The 25,579-nt window shown below is 44.4% G+C and overlaps 1 protein-coding gene across 2 annotated transcripts in view; it reads right to left on the reverse strand.

Moving 5' to 3' along the window:
- The window catches only part of LOC115106592 (alpha-1,6-mannosylglycoprotein 6-beta-N-acetylglucosaminyltransferase B-like), a 52,723-nt gene that overhangs the window by 15,271 nt on the left and 11,873 nt on the right, over window positions 1–25,579 (reverse strand). For both annotated transcript variants that reach the window (XM_065007992.1, XM_029629468.2), the window contains 6 exons: window positions 15,615–15,679; window positions 15,274–15,447; window positions 6,764–6,931; window positions 5,094–5,263; window positions 4,622–4,753; window positions 4,273–4,406 (listed from right to left, as the gene is read on the reverse strand). In XM_065007992.1, coding sequence (XP_064864064.1) covers window positions 4,273–4,406; window positions 4,622–4,753; window positions 5,094–5,263; window positions 6,764–6,931; window positions 15,274–15,447; window positions 15,615–15,679 — 843 coding nt within the window. The remainder of the gene's footprint in view (window positions 1–4,272; window positions 4,407–4,621; window positions 4,754–5,093; window positions 5,264–6,763; window positions 6,932–15,273; window positions 15,448–15,614; window positions 15,680–25,579) is intronic.

A 25,579-nucleotide genomic window follows, 5' to 3' on the forward strand; every position in this document is an offset into this window, starting at 1 on the left:
ATATGAAGTCTCCTTTGTGGAACATACATCAGCATTGCCATACTTAATAACACTCCCACAGTGTGTCACCACTGTTGGTCTCTAAATGGTAAAGCCCAACACTAAATTCAGACGCATACACACACGTGCGTGCACGCATGAACACATACACAAACAAACACACACAAATGCAAAAAACCCATAAACAGACTTACATATACAGTACCAGTCAAAAGTTTGGACACACCTACTAAGGGTTTTTCTTTATTTGGACTATTTTCTACATTGTAGAACAATAATGAAGACATCAAAACCATGAAATAACACATATGGAATCATGTAGTAACCAAAAAAGTGTTAAACAAATCCAAAAATATAGTAGCCACCCTTTGCCTTGACAGCTTTGCACACTCTTGGCATTTTCTCAACCAGCTTCACCTGAAATGCTTTTCCAACAGTCTTGAAGGAGTTCCCACATATGCTGAGCACTTGTTGGCTGCTTTTCCTTCACTCTGTGGTCCAACTCATCCCAAACAATCTCAATTGGGTTGAAGTCAGGTGATTGTGGAGGCCTGGTCATCTGATGCAGCACTCCATCACTCTCCTTCTTGTTCAAATAGCCCTTACACAGCCTGGAGGTGTGTTGGGTCATTGTCCTGTTGAAAAACAAATGATAGTCCTAAGCCCAAACCAGATGGGATGTCGTATCGCTGCAGAATGCTGTGGTAGCCATGCTGGTTAAGTGTGCCTTGAATTCACTGACCGTGTCACCATGCTTCACGTTGGGAACCACACATGCGAAGATCATTCATTCACCTACTCCGCGTCTCACAAAGACACGGCGGTTGGAACCAAAAATCTCAAATTTGACTCATCACACCATATTTTCACCAATCTAATGTCCATTGCTCGTGTTTTTTTGGCCCTAGCAAGTCTCTTCTTATTATGGTGGACTTTAGTAGTGGTTTCTTTACAGCAATTCAACCATGAAGGCCTGATTTACGCAGTCTCCTCTGAGCAGTTGATGTTGAGATGTGTCTGTTTCTTGAACTCCGTGAAGCATTTATTTGGGCTGCAATCTGAGATGCAGTTAACCCTAACTTATCCTCTGCAGCAGAGGTAACTCTGGGTCTTTCTTTCCTGTGGCGGTCCTCATGAGAGCCAGTTTCATCATAGCTCTTGATAGTTTTTACAACTACACTTGAAGAAACTTTCAAAGTTCTTGACATTTTCCAGATTGACTGACCTTCATGTCTTAAAGTAATGATGGACTGTCATTTCTCTTTGCTTATTTGAGCTGTTCTTGCCATATAATGGACTTGGTCTTTTACCAAATAGGGCTATCTTCTGTATACCACCCATACCTTGTCACAACACAACTGATTGGCTGAAACGCAATAAGAAAGAAAGAAATTCCACAAATGAACTTTTAATTGCTTCTGAATCTGCATTGCTTGCTGTTTGGGGTTTTAGGCTGGGTTTCTGTATAGCACTTTATGACTTCGGCTGATGAAAAAAGGGCTTTATAAATACATTTGATTGATTGAACAATCAGTTGAAATGCATTCCAGGTGACTAACTCATGAAGCTGGTTGTGAGAATGCTAAGAGTGTGCAAAGCTGTCATTAACCTCTTAAGTCGACCCTCTACTTTTTTGAACATTCTGTTAAAAATCGCGCAACATTTCAGCGCCCTGCTACTCATGCCAGGAATATAGTATATGCATTTGCTTAGTCTGTGTGGATAGAAAACATTCAGACGTTTATAAAACTGGTTAAATCACTGCTGTGGCTTTACCAGAACGGCATTTACATCGAAAAGCACAGGAAAAACTGATCACTGAAAATGGGAAAATATATCCATGCGCTACTTGAACCCATTGATAAAGGTGAACCACAATTAATTGACTGAGGTTGCAGTACCTACAGCTTCCACACGGTGTCTAGAGTCTTGTCATTTCCCTTCGAGTTTTTTCTTGGTCAAACACATGCAGGGCACCGTATCTCCTATGGTCTAGGACCGGATATTTTCGTTGAGTTTCTAGCCGGACATTTTTCCAGACGGACAGCTAATGATCTTTACATCGCCTCCTGATGAATTTTATCGCTTATTAACGTTTACTAATACCTAAAGTTGCATTACAAACGTATTTCGAAGTGTTTTGTGAAAGTTTATCGTCGACTTTTTGAATTTAAAAAAATGACGTTACGTTTTGAAACGATGTTTTTTTTGTTTATCACACAGTCTACATATAACGATATCTAGGCTTTATATGGACCGATTTAATCGAAATAAAGACCCAAATAGTGTTTATGGGACATCTAGGAGTGCCAATAAAGAAGATGGTGAAAGGTAATGAATGTTTTCTATTTTATTGTGCGGTTTGTGTAACGCCGAAATGCTAATTATTTTGTTTACGTCCCCTGTGGGTCTTTTTGGGTGTTACATGCTATCAGATAATAGCTTCTCATGCTTTCGCCGAAAAGCATTTTAAAAATCTGACTTGTTGCCTGGATTCACAACGAGTGTAGCTTTAATTCGATACCCTGCATGTGTATTTTAATGAACTTTTGAGTTTTAACTAATACTATTAGCATTTAGCGTAGCGCATTTGCATTTCCAGAGCTCTAGTTGGGACGCAAGCTTCCCGAGTAGAAGCAACAGGCAAATGGTGGCTACTTTGAAGAATCTCAAATATAAAATATATGTTGATTTGTTTAACACTTTCTTGGTTACTACATGATTCCATAGAGTGCTTTTTCATAGTTTTGATGTCTTCACTATTATTCTACAATGTAGAAAATAGTCAAAATAAAGAAAAACCCTGGAATGAGTAGGTGTGTCCAAACTTTTGACTGGTACTGTATAACAGGGTTAATTTTGTTTCCACTTGCCACTGCAGAGATATGTATTCGATGTTTATGTATTCCTATTGGTTGGTTGAATTGACATATTAGTCAGGTGTTATGTTATTGGCTACGCTTGCAGATAGGGGGAGATTGTGAAATTTGGCCTTGTGTTTAATGTTATTGTCCTGCTGAAAGGTGAATTGATGTCCCAGTGTCTGGTGGAAAGCAGACTGAACCAGGTTTTGTAATGGATTTCCACAAAACATAACACTTTGCATTCAGGACAAAAAGTGAATTTTTTGGCAGTATTAATTTAGTGCCTTGTTGCAAACAGGATGCATATTTTCAAAAAATGTATTCTGTACAAAAAACAAAAAAATCTTCGAAAATTCCACCAGACACTGAGAGATGAATTCACCTTAAAGACTCTGTCAATTAGGTTAGTATTATGGAGTAACTACAATTTTGTTGATCCATCCTCAGTTTTCTCCTATCACATTGGCGGTTTCCTTCCTCTCTGGCAACTGAGTTAGTAAGGACAGCTGTGTCTTTGTAGTGACTGGGTGTATTGATCCACAGTGTAATTCATAACTTCACCATGCTCAAAGGGATATTCAATGTCTGATAAAAAAATGTTTTTTACCCATCTACCAATAAGTACCATTCTTTGAGAGGCATTGGAAAACCTCCTTGGTCTTTGTGGTTGAATCTGTGTTTGAAATTCACAGCTCAACTGAGGGACCTTACCGATATTTGTATGTGTGGAGATGAGAGATGAGGTAATCATTCAATAATCATGTTAAACACTATTATTGCACACAGAGTGAGCCCATGCAACTTAATATGTGACTTGTTACGCACATTTTTACTCCTGAACTTATTTAGGTTTGCCATAAGGGGTTGAATACTTGTTGATTCAAGACATTTCAACTTTTCATTTATAAACATAATTTCACTTTGACATTATGGGTACTGTGTGTAGGCCAGTGACCAAAAATCTCAATTTAATCCATTTTAAATTCAGGTTGTAAGACAACAAAACGTGGAAAAAGGGGTGTGAATACTTTCTGAAGGCACTGTATATATACAGTATATATGTGTGTGTGTGTGTGTGTGTGTGTGTGAGAGATATTTCTGTCTTCCTTGGATGTGTTTTGTATGTTATTGCTGTAAGAGCGAGCTAGCAAGCATGCTCTAATTGTAATGGTCTCATTAGCTCCCTGCTAATTCACAGTTATTCCCATGCTAACAGACAAATCTGCAGCCATCAACATACTGTTGTCCTGCACATCTAATGTGCTTCCTTGTGTCTATCGTCAGAATAAACACCAATCAACTGGGATCTCTGGCTGAGCATTCCTTTCTTTAAAAACACAACGCAAGAGAGTTAGTCACACGTACGATCACATCTGTTAACCCACCCATACACATACAGTATACTCACGGAACATGGTCATGTACTGCAGTGGCTGTAGACGCCAGCTTCCCCATAGCGTGTTGTAACCATGGCTACGGGCATACGTCCCTAGGTTGAAAGCCGGTTCCGTACCAAAAGAGTCAAGGATTCGGAAGCGGCATCTGGAGAGAGGAAGAAATGTATCATCATAGGCATATTTCATTGTTTTGAACTGTATCTTATGTGACTTGAAATTATGTGGAAAAATTGTCTTGAATCTAGTACTTACGAGTTTGCTTCATGGTAATTACATGGTAATGATATATATTGTTACAGTACCTTGGAATAAGGCTCATTTAATCCAACATGTTAACAAAAGTAACCAAAGTGTCATTACTGGTAGTGTTGGAAGGCCAGCCCCATGGCTCCCTGGAGATGGGCTAGGCCGTGGTAGTCTGTATAGATGAGGTCAAAGGGCAGGGGCATCTGGATGGGGCAGCTTCCTTTGCCCGGGGCTGCACCTATCACACTGCTCCACCAAACACAAACAAACACTCTGTGATGGTGAGATAGAACTCAAAGTGACAATGCATTGTGAGAGCTTTAAGTTGTCAAAGGATGATGATTATTCATGATTAGATCAGTCTTCAATAAATTTCAATGGATATGCAAAGCCATGATGTTGTTGGATATCAAGGTACTAGACATATTTTATTAAAAGGTGTGTAAAGCACACCTTGAATCCTGTACTTCTGGCTTGCCTTCCTGGTTATGGGTTCACTTAATATGGCCGCTGACCCATCCATCACGGAACATTGACTTGAATGGGGATTCCCATTATAGTAATTCTATTTCTAATGGTGTGTTACCTGTGCAGGTGGTTCTGGGAGGTGGTAAAGGTCAGATTGTGACCCAGGATGAAGAGAGAGGCACTGAGGTCAGCCCACTGCACCAGCTCTCCCAGAGGCCCCCCTTGGTCCACCATGGCCCCGAACCGCTGGCCCGCACCCCCAGACAGGACCCCTGGGTAGAGCAGGACCTAGAGAGGGGGAGAACATGGAGGTGGAGGAAGATGATTACTCATGATTAGATCAGTCTTCATTACATTGAAATGGATACGTGAAGCCACGATGATGTTGGATATCAAGGTATTAGAAATATTTCTAGCACCTGAAGGGCACATGCAGAAATAACTTTTAAAACACAGCCTTATTTGAGTATATAGAGGTTTTATCACTTCAATATTACACATTCAACAATCATCCCACCAGCATATCAGCGCAAGCATTATGACTAACCTAAGGAATAGTAACTAAAAATAATTAAAGACATACAGTTGAAGTCGGAAGTTTACATACACATAAGTTGGAGTCATTAAAACTAGTTTTTCAACCACTCCACAAATTTCTGGTAAACAAACTATAGTTTTGGCAAGTCGGTTAGGACATCTACTTTAAGTCATTTTTCCAACAATTGTTTACAGACAGATTATTTTCACTTATAATTCACTGTAACACAATTCCAGTGGGTCAGAAGTTTACATACACTAAGTTGACTGTGCCTTTAAACAGCTTGGAAAACTTCAGAAAATTATGTCATGGCTTTAGAAGCTTCTGATAGGCTAATTGACATATTTGAGTCAATTGGAGGTGTACCTGTGGATGTATTTCAACGCCTACCTTCAAACTCAGTGCCTCTTTGCTTGACATCATGGGAAAATCAAAAGAAATCAGCCAAGACCTCAGAAAAATAATTGTAGACCTCCACCAGTCTAGTTCATCATTGGGAGCAATTTCCAAACGCCTGAAGGTACCACGTTCATCTGTACAAACAATAGTACGCAAGTATAAACACCATGGGTCCACGCAGCCGTCATAGCGCTCAGGAAGGAAACGCGTTCTGTCTCCTAGAGATGAACGTACTTTGGTGCAAATCAATCCCAGAACAACAGCAAAGGACCTTGTGAAGATGCTGGAGGAAACCGGTACAAAGTATCTATATCCACAGTAAAACGAGTCCTATATCGACATAACCTGAAAGGCCGTTCAGCAAGGAAGAAGCAACTGCTCCAAAATCACCATAAAAAAGCCTGACTACGGTTTGCAACTGCACATGGGGACAAAGATCGCACTTTTTGGAGAAATATCCTCTGGTCTGATGAAACACAAATATAACTATTTGGCCATAATGACCATTGTTATGTTTGGAGGAAAAAGTGGGAGGCTTGCAAGCCGAAGAACAACATCCCAACCGTGAAGCACGGGGGTGGCAGCATCATGTTGTGGGGGTGCTTTGCTGCAGGGAATTTTTACTATGATTAAATGTCAGGAATTGTGAAAAACTGAGTTTAAATGTATTTGGCTAAGGTGTATGTAAACTTCCAACTCAAGTGTATGAAAATATTACAGCAGGAGATAGGGGGATTATAAATATAGATGCAGTATGTAGGAGTTTGAAATCGAATGAACTTCAAAGTATGTTAACCCCATAGAATGGCATATTAGAAGTTCATTTAATAAGATCTCTGTGGTTAACCCACCCTCTTCTGCAGTGAAGTCGTCTTAGTGGTGTTCTCTCGTATCCTGTGTCCCGCCTTTATCCAGCATGTAGACAGCCTCTCCACCCTGGACCGGATGAACCTTCCTGCAGGACCCTGAATTCCACCAAACACCTCATACAATGGCCTCAGAGTCGTCCGGACCTCTGCCTGTGTGAAATAAAAAGGGATTATTGAACAACAATATTAAAGCAGTACGAAAGTATTGTATGCAAATTAGAATTAGATAAAATAATTTGATTGAGGTATGGCTTGCATCCAAATTTGAAAGGGGAAAAAGTTATCTTGGCCAACATTAAGGAGGCTCTTTTAAATCATTGACTCAAAAACATCCCAACCCCTGCTCAGGAAACTCATCCCATTCCCACTATTTCACAGCATTATCATAGTACTTCTACAGATAATCATGTCCCCAGGGTTATTGCCAGTAACAATCGTGACCATAAAAAAATTAATCCACTGTTACTGTTAGCCCAATTGGGAAGCCCACTGTGGTAAGCTCGTCCCATAATGTTATTTCAAATACCACAAAAATGGATACCCATGCTGTATTCAAAGTGCATAGAGTTGGGTTGTTACATATCAACGTACAAAGTTTGATGTCAAAGATGGACCTTCATGATATTTGCGTGCATGACATGAGCCCGGACATTTTGGTTCTCACAGAGACTTGGACAAATGGTTCGATCCCGGATAAGGACATTGCTGATTACCACATCTTCAGGTGTCACAGACTGAAAGAAGGGGGAGGGTGGCTATATAAGTGAAATCAAATCGTGTCATCAAGTTCTCTAAATATCACCCCCCAAAAATGTGCTTTGGTTTTTGATATGTCCATAAGCCAAAATACACAACTATCTGTTGATGGCATTTACCCCCTTCTTCAAGCCCTCACAAATTGGTTGTTGATCAGACATTGTTGCTAGACAACAATCTTCAGGTCTCGTAATAGATTTTCAAGAAGATTTCATTCAAATCTGTAACTCGGCCACTCAGGAATATTCACTGTTTTCTTGGTAAGCAACACCAGTGTAGATTTGTCCATGTGTTTTAGGTTATTGCCCTGCTGAAAGGTGAATTCATCACCCAGTATCTGGTGGAAAGCAGACTGAACCAGGTTTTCCTCTAGGATTTTGCCTGTCTTTAGCTCCATTACGTTTCTTTTTTATCCTGAAAAACTACCCAGTCCTTAACGATTACAAGTTTACCCATAACATGATGCAGCCACCACTTTGCTTGAAAATATGGAGTTCTCAGTACTCAGTAATAGGTTGTATTGGATTTGCCCCAAACATAAATGTCACACCCTGATCTGTTTCACCAGTCTTTGTGCTTGTCTCCACCCCCCTCCAGGTGTCGCCCATCTGCACCATTATCCCCTGTGCAATAATACCTGTGTTCTCTGTTTGTCTGTTGCCAGTTCATCTGGTCTTGTCAGGTTTTACCAGCGTGCTTTCCCGTCTTTCTGTTTCTCAAGTTCTGTTTCCTAGTTTTTCCTAGAACCTCTGCCAGCCCTGACCCCGAGCCTGCCTGCCGTCCTGTACCTACCTGACTCTGACCTGATCACGAACCTCTGCCTGTCCTCTACCTGCCCTTTGCCTGCCCTGTGTTTATAATAAACTGCACTATCCACCTCCTGCGTCTGCATCTGGGTCATATCCTGAGTCGTGATAGTATGAACTGGCCATGACTGACGCAGCAGACTTGGACCAGCTCCACAAAGCCGTCTCCTCCCAGGGAGCCACCATTTGAAGACACGAGGAGTTACTTCAAGGTCTTATGGAAGGATTCCAGACCTTGGCGGAACACTAGGACATGCCTTCAACACATTGCTGGAGCAATTCCTGCCCCGGGATGTCTTCCTGCGGGCTTGGGAAAAGCCCGGACCTCTCCGCCGTTCTCACGGAGTACCAGGAACCTACGGGAGGTTTTCAGCAAGGCCCATGCCACCTCGCTTCCTCCGCATCGGCCCTATGACTAAGTCATTGACCTTCTCCCGGGCACTACACCACCTCGGGGGGAGGCTTTATTCCCTGTCAGGGCCAGAGACCAAGGCGATGGAGACGTATATTGAGGACTCCCTGGCTGCAGGAGGTATCTGTCCTTCTGCCTCCCCGCCGGCACGCACCTTCTGCCTTCCCCACCGGGGCCTGAATGACCTCACGGTTAAAAATCGTTACCCGCTTCCACTCCTCGCCTCGGCTTTCGAGCCTCTCCAGGGGGCTACCATCTTCTCCAATTTGGACCTCCAGAACGCCTACCATCTGGTACAGATATGGGAAGGGGATGAATGGAAGACCGCCTTTAACATGGCTAGCGGGCACTACGAATACTTGGTGATGCCATTCGGACAGACCAACGCTCCTGCGGTGTTCCAGGCCCTGGTAAAAGACGTTCCCCGGGACATATTGAATAGGTTCGTGTTAGTCTACCTTGATGACACCTCGTGTTTTCCCACTCGGCTCAAGAACATGTCCTCCATGTCAGACAAGTCCTCCAGCGTCTTCTGGAGAACCAGTGGTTCGTCAAAGCAGTAAAATGCTAATTATATCGCTGCACCATCTCCTTCCTTGGGTACATCATAGCTGCAGGCAACATACAGATGGATCCTGAAAAGGTGAGAGCGGTGGTGGATTGGCCGCAACCCACCTCCAGAGTGCAGCTGCAACGCTTCCTGGGATTTGCCCATTTCTACCGCCGGTTCATCTGGGGTTACAGCACCCGGGCTTCCCCACTGTCAGTGCTCACCTCTCCCAAGGTCCTGTTTACGTGGTCTCCCGATGCAGACCAGGCGTTCTTGGACCTCAAGCACCAATTCACTACCATCCCCATCCTAATCCATCCAGATCTGTCCCGGCAGTTCGTGGTAGAGATTGATGCCTCAGACGTCAGAGTGGGGGCTGTCCCAAGACCAAAAGCTGCATCCCTGCGCTTTCCTCTCCCATCGTCTCAACCCCATGGAAAGGAATACGACGTGGGTAACCCAGAACTACTTGTGGTGAAGATGGCATTGGAGGAGTGGAGGCACTGGTTAGAGGGGGCGGAACACCCATTCATAGTATGGACAGATCACAAGAACCTGGAATATCTCCACACTGCCAAGCTCCTCAACTCCAGGCAAGCTCGATGGGCCATGCTGTTCACCCGATTCAACTTCACCATCTCCTACCTACCCCTTGTCTCGCAGCTGCACTCATCTGGGGTATAGAGAACCAGGTCCGTGGGGTGCAGGGGGCCCGGCTAACCGGATGTTTGTCCCGGATTCTGCCTGTTCCTCGGTTCTGGAATGGGCTCATTCCTCTCGACTGGCCTGCCATCCTCGCTCCCGTCGGACCCTGGCCTTTGTATGACAAAGTGTTTGGTGGCCCATCTTGGTTCCTGATTTCTCAGCCTTCATCGCCACCTGCACCGTGCGTGCCCAGAATAAGACTCCTCGGCAGGCCTCCTTCAACCACTTCCCGTCCCTCACCATCCCTGGTCACATATATCCCTGGACTTTGTCACTGGTCTCCCCATCTGATGGCAACACAGTTATCCTTAACGTGGTGGACCGGTTTTCCAAAGCCGTCCATTTTATTCCTCTCCCCCAAGCTACCCTTAGCCAAGGAGATGGCACAGCTCATGGATCCATGGACTTCCGATGGACATGGTCTCTGACCGGGGTCCTCAGTTCTCATCCTAGTTCTGGAAGGTGTTCGGCATGCTGATTGGGTCATCGACCAGCCTGTCCTCCGGGTTCCATCCCCAGTCTAACAGCCAGTCGGAGCGAGCCAATCAGGCTCTTCGCTGCCTCGTGTCCGCCAATCCTCCCACCTAGAGCCAGCAGCTCGTGTTGGTAGAGTACGCCTGCAACCTCCTCCCTTGCTCAACCCCTCGCATTTTGAGTGCTCCCCCGCTCTTCCCGGAGCAAGAGGTCAACATACCCTCGGCCCAGATGTTTGTCCGCCGCTGTCACCGTACCTGGAAGAGAGCCCGGTTGGCTCTTCTCAAGACCACCCCCAGGTATCGACGACAGGCAGAACACCACCGGACCCCGGCTCCCCATTATAGTCTCGGGCAGAGGGTATGGCTGTCCACTCGGGATCTGCCCCTCCGGGTAGAGTCCCGCAAACTGTCCCCACGTTTTATCTGCCCTTTCCCCATCTCCTTGATTCTTAGCCCCTCTGCTGTTCATCTTCTGTTGCCCTGTACCCTCTGCATACATCCCACTTTTCATGTGTCTAGGATTAAACCTATATCTCACAGCCCTTTGTCTCCTATTTCCCGGTTCTGACCATTCTGCCTGCCCTAACCCTGAGCCTGCTTACCATCTTGTACCTGCCTGACTCTGACCTGATCACAAACCTCTGCCTGTCCTCTACCTGCCCTTTGCCTGCCCAGGATTTATAATCAATTATCTGAGAACTATACTATCCACCTCCTATGTCTGCATCTAGGTCATATCCTGAGTGGTAATAATACAACTTTGTATTCAGGGCAAAAAGTGAATTGCTTTGCCACATTTATTGTACATTGTTGTAAACAGGATGCATGTTTTTAATATTATTATTCTGTACAGGCTTTCCTCTTTTCACTCTGTCAATTAGGTTAGTATTGTGGAGTAACTACAATGTTGTTGATCCATCCTCAGTTTTCTCCTATCACAGCCATTAAACAATGTTTTAAATTCAACATTGGCCTCATGCTGAAATCCCTGAGCAGTTTCCTTCCTCTCCGGCAACTGAGTTAGAACGAATGCATGGGCCTCCCGAGTGGCGTAGTGGTCCAAGGCACTGCAGTGCTAGCTGTGCCACTAGAGATCCTGGATCGAGTCCAGGCTCTGTCGCAGCCGGCCGCGACCGGGAGACCCATGGGGCGGCACACAATTGGCCCAGCGTCGTCCGGGTTAGGGGAGGGTTTGGCCGGCAGGGATGTTCTTGTCCCTTCGCGCTCTAGTGACTCCTATGGCAGGCCGGGCACAATGCACGCTGACACCGTCGCCAGGTGTACGGTGTTTGCTTCGACACATTGGTGCGACTGGCTTCCGTGCATCAAGAAGCAGTGCAGCTTAGCTAAGTTGTTTTTCGGAGGACGCACGGCTCTCGACCTTCGCCTCTCACGAGTCCGTATGGGAGTTGCAGCGATGAGACAAGACTGTAACTACCAAATGGATACCACGAACAAGGGGTAAAAGTTTTAAAAAGGAAGGACGCCTGTATCTTTGTAGTGTCTGGGTATATTGATACACCATCCAAAGTGTCATTAATAACGTCACCATGTTCAAATGAATATTCAGTGTCTGCTTTTTCTATTTTTACCTATCTACCAATAGGTGCCCTTCTTTGTGAGGCATTGGTAAACCTCCCTGGCCTTTGTGGTTGAATCTGTGTTTGAAATTCACTGCTCGACGGAGGGACCTTACAGATACAGTAATTGTATGTGTGGGCTACAGAGATAAGGTAGTCATTCAAAATTCATGTTAAACACTATTATTGCACAGAGTTAGTCCACGCAACTTACTATGTGATTTGTTAAGCACATTTTTACTCATTAATTATTTAAGCTTGCCATAACAAAGGTGTGGAATACTGATTGATTCAAGACATTTCAACTTCAAATGTTTTATTAGTTTGTAGAAATGTTGAAAAACATTCTGTGTGCGTAGGCAAGTCAGTGACAAAAAAAAATCTAAATTGAATCTATTTAAATTCAGACTGTAACACAACAAAATGTGGAAAAAGGTGTGAATACTTTCTGAAGTCACTGTAGATTTGTATTTTTTTTCCCCACAAGCTTTTCTTCATGATATGTGTTACTCTGACATCTCTATTAGGTGCATGCCTGACCCTGAATTAGCTCTAGAATTGTTCTCATTCATTTTTATCTCGCTGGCAGAAAAACAGTCCCTGTAAACGCCTTAGAGTAAGAAATAGAACAAATTCTTGGTTCTCTATAGAACTTTCAGATCTAGTTATGCTGACAAATCAAGAAATGCTGACTCCGTAGCTGATTGGCAGCTTTTTCGGCAATTGAGAAATAGATGCCCTTCCTCAATAAAGAAAGCTTGTGGTGACATTTCGGAAAACAGTTAATGCACTGTAGCGTGGAAATTCCTCTCCTTCCCTAACTAAGCAAGTTGTCTCATTACTGAGAAAGATGAGATAAATAGTGCTTCTAAATCAGCATTTTATCTCGGCAGGCTTTATAATTTGAAAGAAATTGTGGTTTAATTGACCCTGGTCAGACAGTTGACTGCCTGCCCTTTTCCCAGCCTCTAGTTGGCTCGATGGAAGTCCCGTCAACTTCTGCTGAATCTTTGTTTTCATTCCAACAACTTTCTACTTGTAATGTGCCAGACGCCTTGCACAATATTGATGTAAAAAACACTGGGACTGATTTGCTTGACCCTTTCTTGCTGCAGCTTTCGGCTCCTCTGATTGCAGAATCTTAAACACACATTTTTAACCTTACAATTATTTCTGGTACCATCCCCAGGGTCTGGAAGGCGGCCCATATACTCCCCCTTCACAAAGGTGGTGACCTGTGCGACCAACATAATTATTGTCTGGTGTAAAGGAGTCAGGTTTGTTGGCCTCCTTACTCGCACAAGATTTTTCAGTTCTGCCCACACATTTTCTATGGGATTGAGGTCAGGGCTTTGTGATGGCCACTCCGATACCTTGACTTTGTTGTCCTTAAGCCATTTTGCCACAGCTTTGGAAGTATGCTTGGGGTCATTGTCCATTTGGAAGACCCATTTGCAAACAAGCTTTAACTTCCTGACTGATGTCTTGAGATGTTGCTTCAATATATACACACAATTTTCCTACCTCATTATGCCATCTATTTTGTGAAGTGCACCAGTCCCTCCTGCAGCAAAGCACCCCCACAACATGATGCTGCCACCCCCGTGCTTCACAGTTGGGATGGTGTTCTTCGGCTTGAAAGCCTCCCACTTTTTCCTCCAAACATAACAATTGTAATTATGGCCAAACAGTTCTATTTTTGTGTCATCAGACCAGAGGACATTTCTCAAAAAGTACAATATTTGTCCCCATGTGCAGTTGTAAACCGTAGTTTGGCTTTTTTATGGTGGTTTTGGAGCAGTGGCTTCTTCCTTGCTGAGTGGCCTTTCAGGTTATGTCGATATATGACTTGTTTTACTGTGGATATAGATACTTTGTACCTGTTTCCTCCAGCATCTTCACAAGGTCCTTTGCTGTTGTTCTGGGATTGATTTGCCCTTTTGGCACCAAAGTACATTCATCTCTAGGAGACAGAATGTGTCTCCTTCCTGAGCGATATGAGAGCTACGTGGTCCCATGGTGTTTATACTTGCGTACTATTGTTGTACAGATGAACATGGTACCTTCAGGCATTTGGAAATTGCTCCCAAGGATAAGCCAGACTTGTGGAGGTCTACAATTTTTTTCTGAGGTCTTGGCAGATTTCTTTTGATTTTCCCATAATGTCAAGCAATGAGGCACAGAGTCTGAAGGTAGGCGTTGAAATACATCCACAGGTACACCCCCAATTGACTCAAATGATGTCAATTAGCCAATCAGAAGCTTCTAAAGCCATGACATCATTTCCCAAGCTGTTTAAAGGCACAGTCAACTTAGTGTATGTAAACTTCTGACCCACTCGAATTGCGATACGTGAAATAATCTGTCTGTAAACAATTGTTGGAAAAATTACTTGACATGCACAAAGTAGATGTCCTAACCGACTTGCCAAAACTGTAGTTTGTTAACAAGAAATTTGTGGAGTGGTTAAAAAACAAGTTTTATTGACTCCAACCTAACTGTATGTAAACGTCCGACTTCAACTGTATGTATAGTGTCATTGTCGTTTATTGATGTGCTCAAGCTGCAACAAACACTCAAACTGGACAATTTTAATCTCAATCTCTTCATTCAAAGACTCAATCATGGACCCTCTTACTGACAGTTGTGGCTGCTTTGCGTGATGTATTGTTGTCTCTACCTTCTTGCCTTTGGGCTGTTGTCTGTGCATGTACCATGTTTTGTGCTGCCACTGTACCATGTTGTGCTACGGCCATGTTGTGTTGCTACCATGATGATGTCATGTTGTGTTGCTGCCTTGCTATCTTGTTGTCTTAGGTCTCTCTTTATGTAGTGTTGTCTCTTTTGTCATGATGTGTGTTTTGTCCTTTATTTTTATTATCATTTTTTTTTATCCCCCGTCCCCGAAGGAGGCCTTTTGCCGTCATTGTAAATAAGAATTTGTTCTTAACTGACTTGCCTAGTTAAATAAAGTTTCAATAAATAAATGCAGGGCTCATCTGCAAAAGAGACAGTGGTCTCAGCATGACTCTGTGCTTAAATAAAAGGTTCAGTAAAAAATAATAAAAGATCATTTCATGTCTCGACAAAAGGCTACTAAAACCGTCAGCATATGTTCAGTGAAGTCCATAAACATTGTTTTTCCATGACAGATTTTGATAGTCATAATACCTATGCCAAGTGACATTCAACCTGTTCTAAAGCTACCTTCTCTTTGTGGGCGCGTGGTTGCTGGTGCCATGGTGGTGCTGAATGGTTTCTTCCAGGGTGGGGGGGACAGAAGTCTTCTCTCTCACTCAGGTAGGTCAGGATGGAGCAGGTGGTACCATCCACCCCGTAGAAAGCATAGCAGAGGTCTGAGTCCCAACGGGCTTGCAGGAACTGGGAATGTAACGCCAAAGTGTTTGTGTTCGAAAAGAAAGAGATAGAGACAGAAAAATAGGTTTGGGACAACAGTAACAGGAGAAATGTTGACTTCATGGGCCCAACAACAAAAACAGATTTAGCATTTACAAGATTAACTGTCAACTAATTGTCTTGTGACTCACCTCAACTTTCTCAGCACAGTGGGGATACACAGGGTCCTCGGGCACCTCACAAACCTCACGGAGACCTGACAAAAGAGATTGTGATAATATATATAATTATACTTTATTTTACCAACAACCTCTGTGCTGCTCAGAGTACTCAGTGGGTAATAAACTTGAATCAGCACTCGATTCCTACACTGTAAAAATTAAATGTTGATTCAACATGCATATTGTAAGGCAACCTTGAAAACTAAATCTACCTTATTTGCACATTTCCCAGATAAAATTTAAATCTATGACAATACATTACATACAGTTGAAGTCAGAAGTTCATATACACTTAGGTTGGAGTCATTAAAACTTGTTTTTCAACCACTCCAAAAATGTCTTGTTAACAAACTACAGTTTTGGCAAGTCGGTTAGGACATCTACTTTGTGCATGAGACAGGTAATTTTTCCAATAATTGTTTACTGACAGATTATTTCACTTATAATTCACTGTATCACAATTCCAGTGGGTCAGAAGTTTACATACACTAAGTTGACTGTGCCTTTAAACAACTTGGAAAATTCCAGCAAATTATGTCATGGCTTTAGAAGCTTCTGATAGGCTAATTGACATCATTTGAGTAAATTGGAGGTGTGTACCTGTGGATGTATTTCAAGGCCTACCTTCAAACTCAGTGCCTCTTTGCTTGACATCATGGGAAAATCAAAAGAAATCAGCCAAGACCTCAGAAAGAAAATTCTAGACTACAAGTCTAGTTTGTCCTTGGGAGCAATTTCCAAACAACTGAAGGTACCACGTTCATCTGTACAAACAATAGTACGCAAGTATAAACACCATGGGACCACGCAGCCGTCATACCGCTCAGGAAGGAGTCTCCTAGATATGAACGTACTTTGGTGCGAAAAGTGCAAATCAATCCCAGAACAACAGCAAAGGACCTTGTGAAGATGCTGGAGGAAACAGTTACAAAAGTATCTATATCCACAGTAAAACAAGTCCCATATCGACATAAGCTGAAAGGCCACTCAGCAAGGAAGAAGCCACTGTTTCAAAACCGCCATAAAAAAGCCAGACTACGGTTTGCAACTGCTCATGGGGACAAAGATCATACTTTTTGGAGAAATGTCCTCTGGTCTGATGAAACAAAAATAGAACTGTTTGGCCATAATGACCATCGTTATGGCCAAACGGAAAAAGTGGGAGGCTTGCAAGCCGAAGAATACCATCCCAACCGTGAAACACGGGTGACAGCATCATGTTGTGGGGGTGCTTTGCTGCAGGAGGGACTGGTGCACTTCACAAAATAGATGGCATCATGAGGTAGGATAACTATGTGGATATATTGAAGCAACATCTCAAGACATCAGTCAGGAAGTTAAAGGTTGGTCTCAAATGTGTCTTCTAAATGGACAATGACCCCAAGCATACTTCCAAAGTTGTGGCAAAATGGCTATAAGTCAAGGTATTGGAGTGGCCATCACAAAGTCCTGACCTCAATCCCATAGAACATTTGTGGGCAGAACTGAAAAAGCATGTGCGAGAAAGGAGCCCTACAAACCTGACTCAGTTACACCAGCTCTGTCAGGAGGAATGGGCCAAAATTCACCCTACTTATTGTGGGAAGCTTGTGGAAGGCTACCCGAAACGTTTGACCCAAGTTAAACAATTGAAAGTCTAGGAATACCTAGGATAGGATAAAGTAATCCTTCTCACCCCCCCCCCCTTAAAATATTTAGATGCACTATTGTAAAGTGGCTGTTCCACTGGATGTAGTCTAGAGCGATTTCCTAGGTTAGCTAGCCAGCTATTGTCGTTCTTTTAACGCAACGTAACGTAATCAACACTGCTAGCTAGCCAGCTAGCCCCGAATAGCAGCACAGTAGAAACTATTACACTCAACGGAACGACTTGATTAGTGTAGTGTCAACAACGCAGCCTCTGCCAGCTAGCCTACTTCAGCAGTACTGTATCATTTTAATCATTTTAGTCAATAAGATTCTTGCTACGTAAGCTTAACTTTCTGAACACTCGAGGCGTGTAGTCCACTTGTCATTCCAATCTCCTTTGCATTAGCGTAGCCTCTTGTGTAGCCTGTCAACTATGTGTCTGTCTATCCCTGTTCTCTCCTCTCTGCACAGACCATACAAACGCTCCACACCCGCGTGGCCGCGGCCACCCTAATCTGGTGGTCCCAGCGCGCACGACCCACGTGGAGTTCCAGGTCTCCGGTAGCCTCTGGAACTGCCGATCTGCGGCCAACAAGGCAGAGTTCATCTCAGCCTATGCCTCCCTCCAGTCCCTCGACTTCTTGGCACTGACGGAAACATGGATCACCACAGACAACACTGCTACTCCTACTGCTCTCTTCGTCTGCCCACGTGTTCTCGCACACCCGAGAGCTTCTAGTCAGCGGGGTGGTGGCACCGGGATCCTCATCTCTCCCAAGTGGTCATTCTCTCTTTCTCCCCTTACCCATCTGTCTATCGCCTCCTTTGATTTCCATGCTGTCACAGTTACCAGCCCTTTCAAGCTTAACATCCTTATCATTTATCGCCCTCCAGGTTCCCTCGGAGAGTTCATCAATGAGCTTGATGCCTTGATAAGCTCCTTTCCTGAGGACGGCTCACCTCTCACAGTTCTGGGCGACTTTAAACTCCCCACGTCTACCTTTGACTCATTCCTCTCTGCCTCCTTCTTTCCACTCCTCTCCTCTTTTGACCTCACCCTCTCACCTTCCCCCTACTCACAAGGCAGGAAATACGCTCGACCTCATCTTTACTAGATGCTGTTCTTCCACTAACCTCGTTGCAACTCCCCTCCAAGTCTCCGACCACTACCTTGTATCCTTTTCCCTCTCGCTCTCATCCAACACTTCCCACACTGCCCCTACTCGGATGGTATCGCGCCGTCCCAACCTTCGCTCTCTCTCCCCCGCTACTCTCTCCTCTTCCATCCTATCATCTCTTCCCTCTGCTCAAACCTTCTCCAACCTATCTCCTGATTCTGCCTCCTCAACCCTCCTCTCCTCCCTTTCTGCATCCTTTGACTCTCTATGTCCCCTATCCTCCAGGCCGGCTCGGTCCTCCCCTCCCACTCCGTGGCTCGACGACTCATTGCGAGCTCACAGAACAGGGCTCTGGGCAGCCGAGCGGAAATGGAGGAAAACTCGCCTCCCCTGCGGACCTGACATCCTTTCACTCCCTCCTCTCTACATTTTCCTCTTCTCTCTCTGCTGCTAAAGCCACTTTCTACCACTCTAAATTCCAAGCATCTGCCTCTAACCCTAGGAAGCTCTTTGCAACCTTCTCCTCCCTCCTGAATCCTCCTCCCCCTCCCCCCCTCCTCCCTGTCTGCAGATGACTTCGTCAACCATTTTGAAAAGAAGGTCGACGACATCCGATCCTCGTTTGCTAAGTCAAACGACACCGCTGGTTCTGCTCACACTGCCCTACCCTGTGCTCTGACCTCTTTCTCCCCTCTCTCCAGATGAAATCTCGCGTCTTGTGACGGCCGGCCGCCCAACAACCTGCCCGCTTGACCCTATCCCCTCCTCTCTTCTCCAGACCATTTCCGGAGACCTTCTCCCTTACCTCACCTCGCTCATCAACTCATCCCTGACCGCTGGCTACGTCCCTTCCGTCTTCAAGAGAGCGAGAGTTGCACCCCTTCTGAAAAAACCTACACTCGATCCCTCCGATGTCAACAACTACAGACCAGTATCCCTTCTTTCTTTTCTCTCCAAAACTCTTGAACGTGCCGTCCTTGGCCAGCTCTCCCGCTATCTCTCTCAGAATGACCTTCTTGATCCAAATCAGTCAGGTTTCAAGACTAGTCATTCAACTGAGACTGCTCTTCTCTGTATCACGGAGGCGCTCCGCACTGCTAAAGCTAACTCTCTCTCCTCTGCTCTCATCCTTCTAGACCTATCGGCTGCCTTCGATACTGTAAACCATCAGATCCTCCTCTCCACCCTCTCCGAGTTGGGCATCTCCGGCGCGGCCCACGCTTGGATTGCGTCCTACCTGACAGGTCGCTCCTACCAGGTGGCGTGGCGAGAATCCGTCTCCACACCACGTGCTCTCACCACTGGTGTCCCCAGGGCTCTGTTCTAGGCCCTCTCCTATTCTCGCTATACACCAAGTCACTTGGCTCTGTCATAACCTCACATGGTCTCTCCTATCATTGCTATGCAGACGACACACAATTAATCTTCTCCTTTCCCCCTTCTGATGACCAGGTGGCGAATCGCATCTCTGCATGTCTGGCAGACATATCAGTGTGGATGACGGATCACCACCTCAAGCTGAACCTCGGCAAGACGGAGCTGCTCTTCCTCCCGGGGAAGGACTGCCCGTTCCATGATCTCGCCATCACGGTTGACAACTCCATTGTGTCCTCCTCCCAGAGCGCTAAGAACCTTGGCGTGATCCTGGACAACACCCTGTCGTTCTCAACTAACATCAAGGCGGTGGCCCGTTCCTGTAGGTTCATGCTCTACAACATCCGCAGAGTACGACCCTGCCTCACACAGGAAGCGGCGCAGGTCCTAATCCAGGCACTTGTCATCTCCCGTCTGGATTACTGCAACTCGCTGTTGGCTGGGCTCCCTGCCTGTGCCATTAAACCCTACAACTCATCCAGAACGCCGCAGCCCGTCTGGTGTTCAACCTTCCCAAGTTCTCTCACGTCACCCCGCTCCTCCGCTCCCTCCACTGGCTTCCAGTTGAAGCTCGCATCCGCTACAAGACCATGGTGCTTGCCTACGGAGCTGTGAGGGGAACGGCACCTCAGTACCTCCAGGCTCTGATCAGGCCCTACACCCAAACAAGGGCACTGCGTTCATCCACCTCTGGCCTGCTCGCCTCCCTACCACTGAGGAAGTACAGTTCCCGCTCAGCCCAGTCAAAACTGTTCGCTGCTCTGGCCCCCCAATGGTGGAACAAACTCCCTCACGACGCCAGGACAGCGGAGTCAATCACCACCTTCCGGAGACACCTGAAACCCCACCTCTTTAAGGAATACCTAGGATAGGATAAAGTAATCCCTCTCACCCCCCCTCCCCCTTAAACGATTTAGATGCACTACTGTTCCACTGGATGTCATAAGGTGAATGCACCAATTTGTAAGTCGCTCTGGATAAGAGCGTCTGCTAAATGACTTAAATGTAAATGTCATAAGGTGAAAGCACCAATTTGTAAGTCGCTCTGGATAAGAGCGTCTGCTAAATGACTTAAATGTAAATGTAAATGAAAGGCAATGCTACCAAATACTAATTGAGTGTATGTAAACTTCTGACCCACTGAGAATGTGATGAAATAAATAAAAGATGAAATCAATCATTCTCTTTACTATTATTCTGACATGTCACATTCTTAAAATAAAGTGGTGATCCTAACTGACCTAAGACAGGGAATATTTACTAGGATTAAATGTCAGAAATTGTGAAAAACTGAGTTGAAATGTAGTTGGCTAAGGTGTATGTAAACATTTGACTTCAACTGTATATCATAAGGCCTTTCTTTGAGGGCTTAGTTACAACCTAATGCACTGGTCTGAAACTCCTGGTTTACAGGCCACATCAAGCCTGCAAGTCACATGCTGGCTTGCAAAGTGATGTGTAATTCCTATTGGAATCCAGCCAGAGTAAGGATATATTTTAATTGCCTGCAACCTGCATTGACATCCAGGTAGGGAAGATTGATTATTGAGTCTACCTAAAGCTTATAAACTGGATCAGCCATCTCAGTAAGGGAAAAAGTTAAACTACTAACAGATTGGATTTATTTAGAAAAATGTTTGGTATTATGGTCGTGTGGTAAGGATGTAACGATTCACAGATATGCAACGGTCCCCGGTTCAAATGTTTAAGATACAAGTGCATTGGTAAAGGTGCTTCGACAAAGTACTGAGTAAAGAGTCTGAATACTTACGTAAATAATGTATATGTTTTTATTTTTAATACATTTGCGAAAATTTCAAAAAATCTGTTTTGACTGCATTGTGTGTCGATTGATGTGCGTAAATTAACTTTAATAATGGAACACTAGTCACATGAATAATGTTTACATACTGCTTTACTCATTTCATATGTATATACTGTATTATATTCTACTGTATTTTAGTCAGTGCCACTCCAACATTGCTCGTCCTAATATCTCTATATTTCTTAATTGAGTTCTTTTACTTTTAGATGTCTGTAATGTTGTGAATTGATAGATATTTCTGCACTGTTGGAGCTAGAAACACAAGCATTTTGCTACACCCCCAATAACATCTGCTAAATATGAGTGTGTGACCAATAACATTTTATTTGAAGTGAGCTACATTTTAATAAGCTCGTTGAGTAAAATTACGAATGTATGTTTGCTCAAAACCATGCTCATCCCTTTCAAGACCAATTGGATATGTATTTAGATACACGGGCCCGATGCAGGAACGATACGTTTTAATTTCAAACGATTCGGTGCGATTTGGTTTGATTAGAGGAACGAATCAAAGCGATTTGATTAAAAAAGTGTTTGGGTTAGTAATGTATCAATATTTATCTTTAAAAATGATCTATGTGCTACGGGGCCTCCCGGGTGGCGCAGTGGTTAAGGGCCAGCTGTGCCACCAGAGACTCTGGGTTTGCGCCCAGACACTGTCGTAACCGGCCGCGACCGGGAGGTCCGAGGGGCGACGCACAATTGGCCTAGCATCGTCCGGGTTAGGGAGGGCTTGGCCGTTAGGGATATCCTTGTCTCATCGCGCACCAGCGACTCCTGTGGCGGGCCCGGGCGCAGTGCGCACTAACCAAGGTTGCCAGGTGCACAGTGTTTCCTCCGACACATTGGTGCGGCTGGCTTCCGGGTTGGATGCGGGCTGTGTTAAGAAGCAGTGCGGCTTGGTTGGGTTGTGTATCGGAGGACGCATGACTTTCAACCTTCGTCTCTCCCGAGCCCTTACGGGAGTTGTAGCGATGAGACAAGATAGTAGCTACTAAAAATAATTGGATACCACGAAATTGGGGAGAAACACGGGGTAAAATTCAACAAAAAAAATGATATATGACATAGCCAATTGGATATAGCACAACTTCTGATTTCCCCCCATCTCATAATGAAATGGTTCAGACCAACTCAGAGTGAGCTTCTCTTCTTCTCCCGCTACGACCATGCAGTGCGGGGAGCAAAAGTGATTGCTGTCCTCATTATTAAATTTGCAACTTTACCCTATATATGTAAAAAATGACCATATACAGTGCATTTGGAAAGTATTCAGACCCCTTGACTTTTTCCACATTTTGGTATGTCACAACCTTATTCTAAAATTGATTAATTTAGCAGATGTTATTGGGGGTGTAGCAAAATGCTTGTGTACCTAGCTCCAACAGTGCAGTAGTATTTAACAATTCACAACAACACACACATATCTAAAAGTAAAATAATGTAATTCAGATATATATAACTATTAGGACAAGCAATGTAGTGGCATTGACTAAAATACAGTAAAATAGTATACAGTATATACATATGAAATGAGTAAAGCAGTATGTAAACATTATTAAAGTGACTAGTGAGTCCATGTCTATGTATATGGGGCAGCAGCCTCTAAGCTGCAGGGTTGAGTAACCGGGTGATGGCTATTTAACAGTCTGATGGCCTTGAGATAGAAGCTGTTTTTCAGTCTCTCAGTCCCAGCTTTGATGCAGCAGTTTGTTGATCCAACGTACAATTGTATGGCAACAGCTGCAATAGGATTATGAATTTCCTCAACATTTGGGCATATAGCTGAACCAACATACAGTGTTGCCTTCCAAAGGCAAACATGAGTTAGTAATTCGACTCAACAAGTTTTTACACTCACTATGAGAAAAGTTTGTTGAGTGAAACTTTTTTTGAAAACGCATTAGCTGAATTTGGTGTCCTTTCAAAGTCTACCCAACTCAGAATAACGCTGATTGAGCAATTGGTTAAATTGGCTTTTTTACAGTGTAGCATTCTATAGCATGAGAAGAAACCCACTGTGTTCCCAAAGAGGCCCCTTCCCGTAAGCACTCCACCTTCTTCCCCCTAGTGTCAATCACACACACACACACACACACACACACACACACACACACACACACACACACACACACACACACACATAAATGTCAAACATACACACCTAACCCACCTGCCTACCCCACCCCAAACATTCTCCTTTACAATGCAGACCGTGCCAAAACACACAGGCCTTAGCTGTGTAAAACAACCTTGTAAAACGGGCAGAAAATAAAATAAAATCCCAGTCACAGCCAAGGTGCGAAGCCCGAAAAAGCTGATGAGAAGATGAAAAAAAATCAGCATCTGAAAAAACACACGTACGAGTCAACAGGCCATTGAAAGGACTCCTGGGTAATTTGATCGCTCTTTATGGGGTCTGAGGTAATGTGAGGGGAAGAGAGGCGGGTCGGGAAGGAGGGTGGGCTGCTCGTGGTGAGAAGTGTGTGTGTGTGTGTGTGTGGGGGGGGGGGTTGTGTGGCCTGCGTTGTATGAATCACCTTATTCAGGGTTTGTGAGCATTCACTTTCTCTCTTCGCTCTCCCTCTCCCTCCTCCTCTCTCTTTCATTCGCGCTCTCTCTCTCTCCCTCCATCCCTCTCGCTCTATCCCTTTCTGCCTCCCTCCCCAGCTCCCTCCATCCGTCCTCACATGGCAGGGTCGGCCAGTAACCTGACTCCCACCTGACACCTCTCCGGGGGGGGGGGGGGGACGTAAACCTTTTCCTACTAGCGGCTGCTCCACACACACACCACCATACACACACCACACACACACACTCCGCCAGCATAGCTAGCTCTCTGGGACTTGTTAAACCCCTTATTCATCGGCCTTAAGGACTCCTTCCATCATATTCACCTGTAGTCTCTCACCTTTGACCCCTACTGGCCAACGACCATCCCTTCTAGAATCCCAGGCTATTAACTTCACTATGTTGTTAATCTTTGAACTTGAACTATTGCACAGCCCTGAACTGCGGCCTCGAGTAACAATATCAGAGTCCCTCCAGCCAATCTCTAAAGCACTATAGTCAACCAATAGTTTTATTGTGGTGTAATGGGGAGACTGGCTGCATTGGCTTAATCAGGTGCCAACTCCAACAAAAGCATGTAGTCATTGCATCTTCACTAATGTGCTATGATATGATACATTATATGCTATGTTACTGGTATGACGTTCTATGATAATATATATACACTGAGTGTACAAAACATTAGGAACACCTTTCCATTACATTTTTGGCCATCAAGGAAAACGCTATGTCTGGCGCAAACCCAACACCTCTCATCATCCCGAGAACAACATCCCATCACAGTGAAGCATGGTAGTGGCAGCATCATGCTGTCGGGATGTTTTTCATCAGCAAGGACAAGGAAACTGGTCAGAATTGAAGGAATGATGGATGGCGCTAAATTTCTATTTTATTTTTATTTAACCAGGTAGGCTAGTTGAGAACTGCGACCTGGCCAAGATAAAGCAAAGCAGTGCGACACGAACAAACAACAACACAGAGTTACACATGGAATAAACAAGCGTACAGTCAATAACACAATAGAAAAAAAGAAAGTCTATATACAGTGTGTGCAAATGGCGTGAGGAGGTAGGCAATAAATAGGCCATAGTAGCAAAGTAATTACAATTTAGCAGATTAACACTGGAGTGATAAATGAGCAGATGATGATGTGTAAATAGAGATACTGGTGTGCAAAAGAGCAGAAAAGTAAATAAAAACATATGGGGATGAGGTAGGCAATACAGTTGGACTATGTACAGCTGCAGCGATCGGTTAGCTGCTCAGATAGCTGATGTTTAAAGTTAGTGAGGGAAATATAAGTCTCCAGCTTCAGGGATTTTTGCATTTCGTTCCAGTCACTGGCCGCAGAGAACTGGAAGGAAAGGCGGCCAAAGGAGGTGTTGGCTTTGGGGATGACCAGTGAGATATACCTGCTG

The sequence above is a fragment of the Oncorhynchus nerka genome, linkage group LG23 (assembly GCF_034236695.1).
Source record: "Oncorhynchus nerka isolate Pitt River linkage group LG23, Oner_Uvic_2.0, whole genome shotgun sequence".
Lineage (NCBI taxonomy): Eukaryota > Metazoa > Chordata > Actinopteri > Salmoniformes > Salmonidae > Oncorhynchus > Oncorhynchus nerka.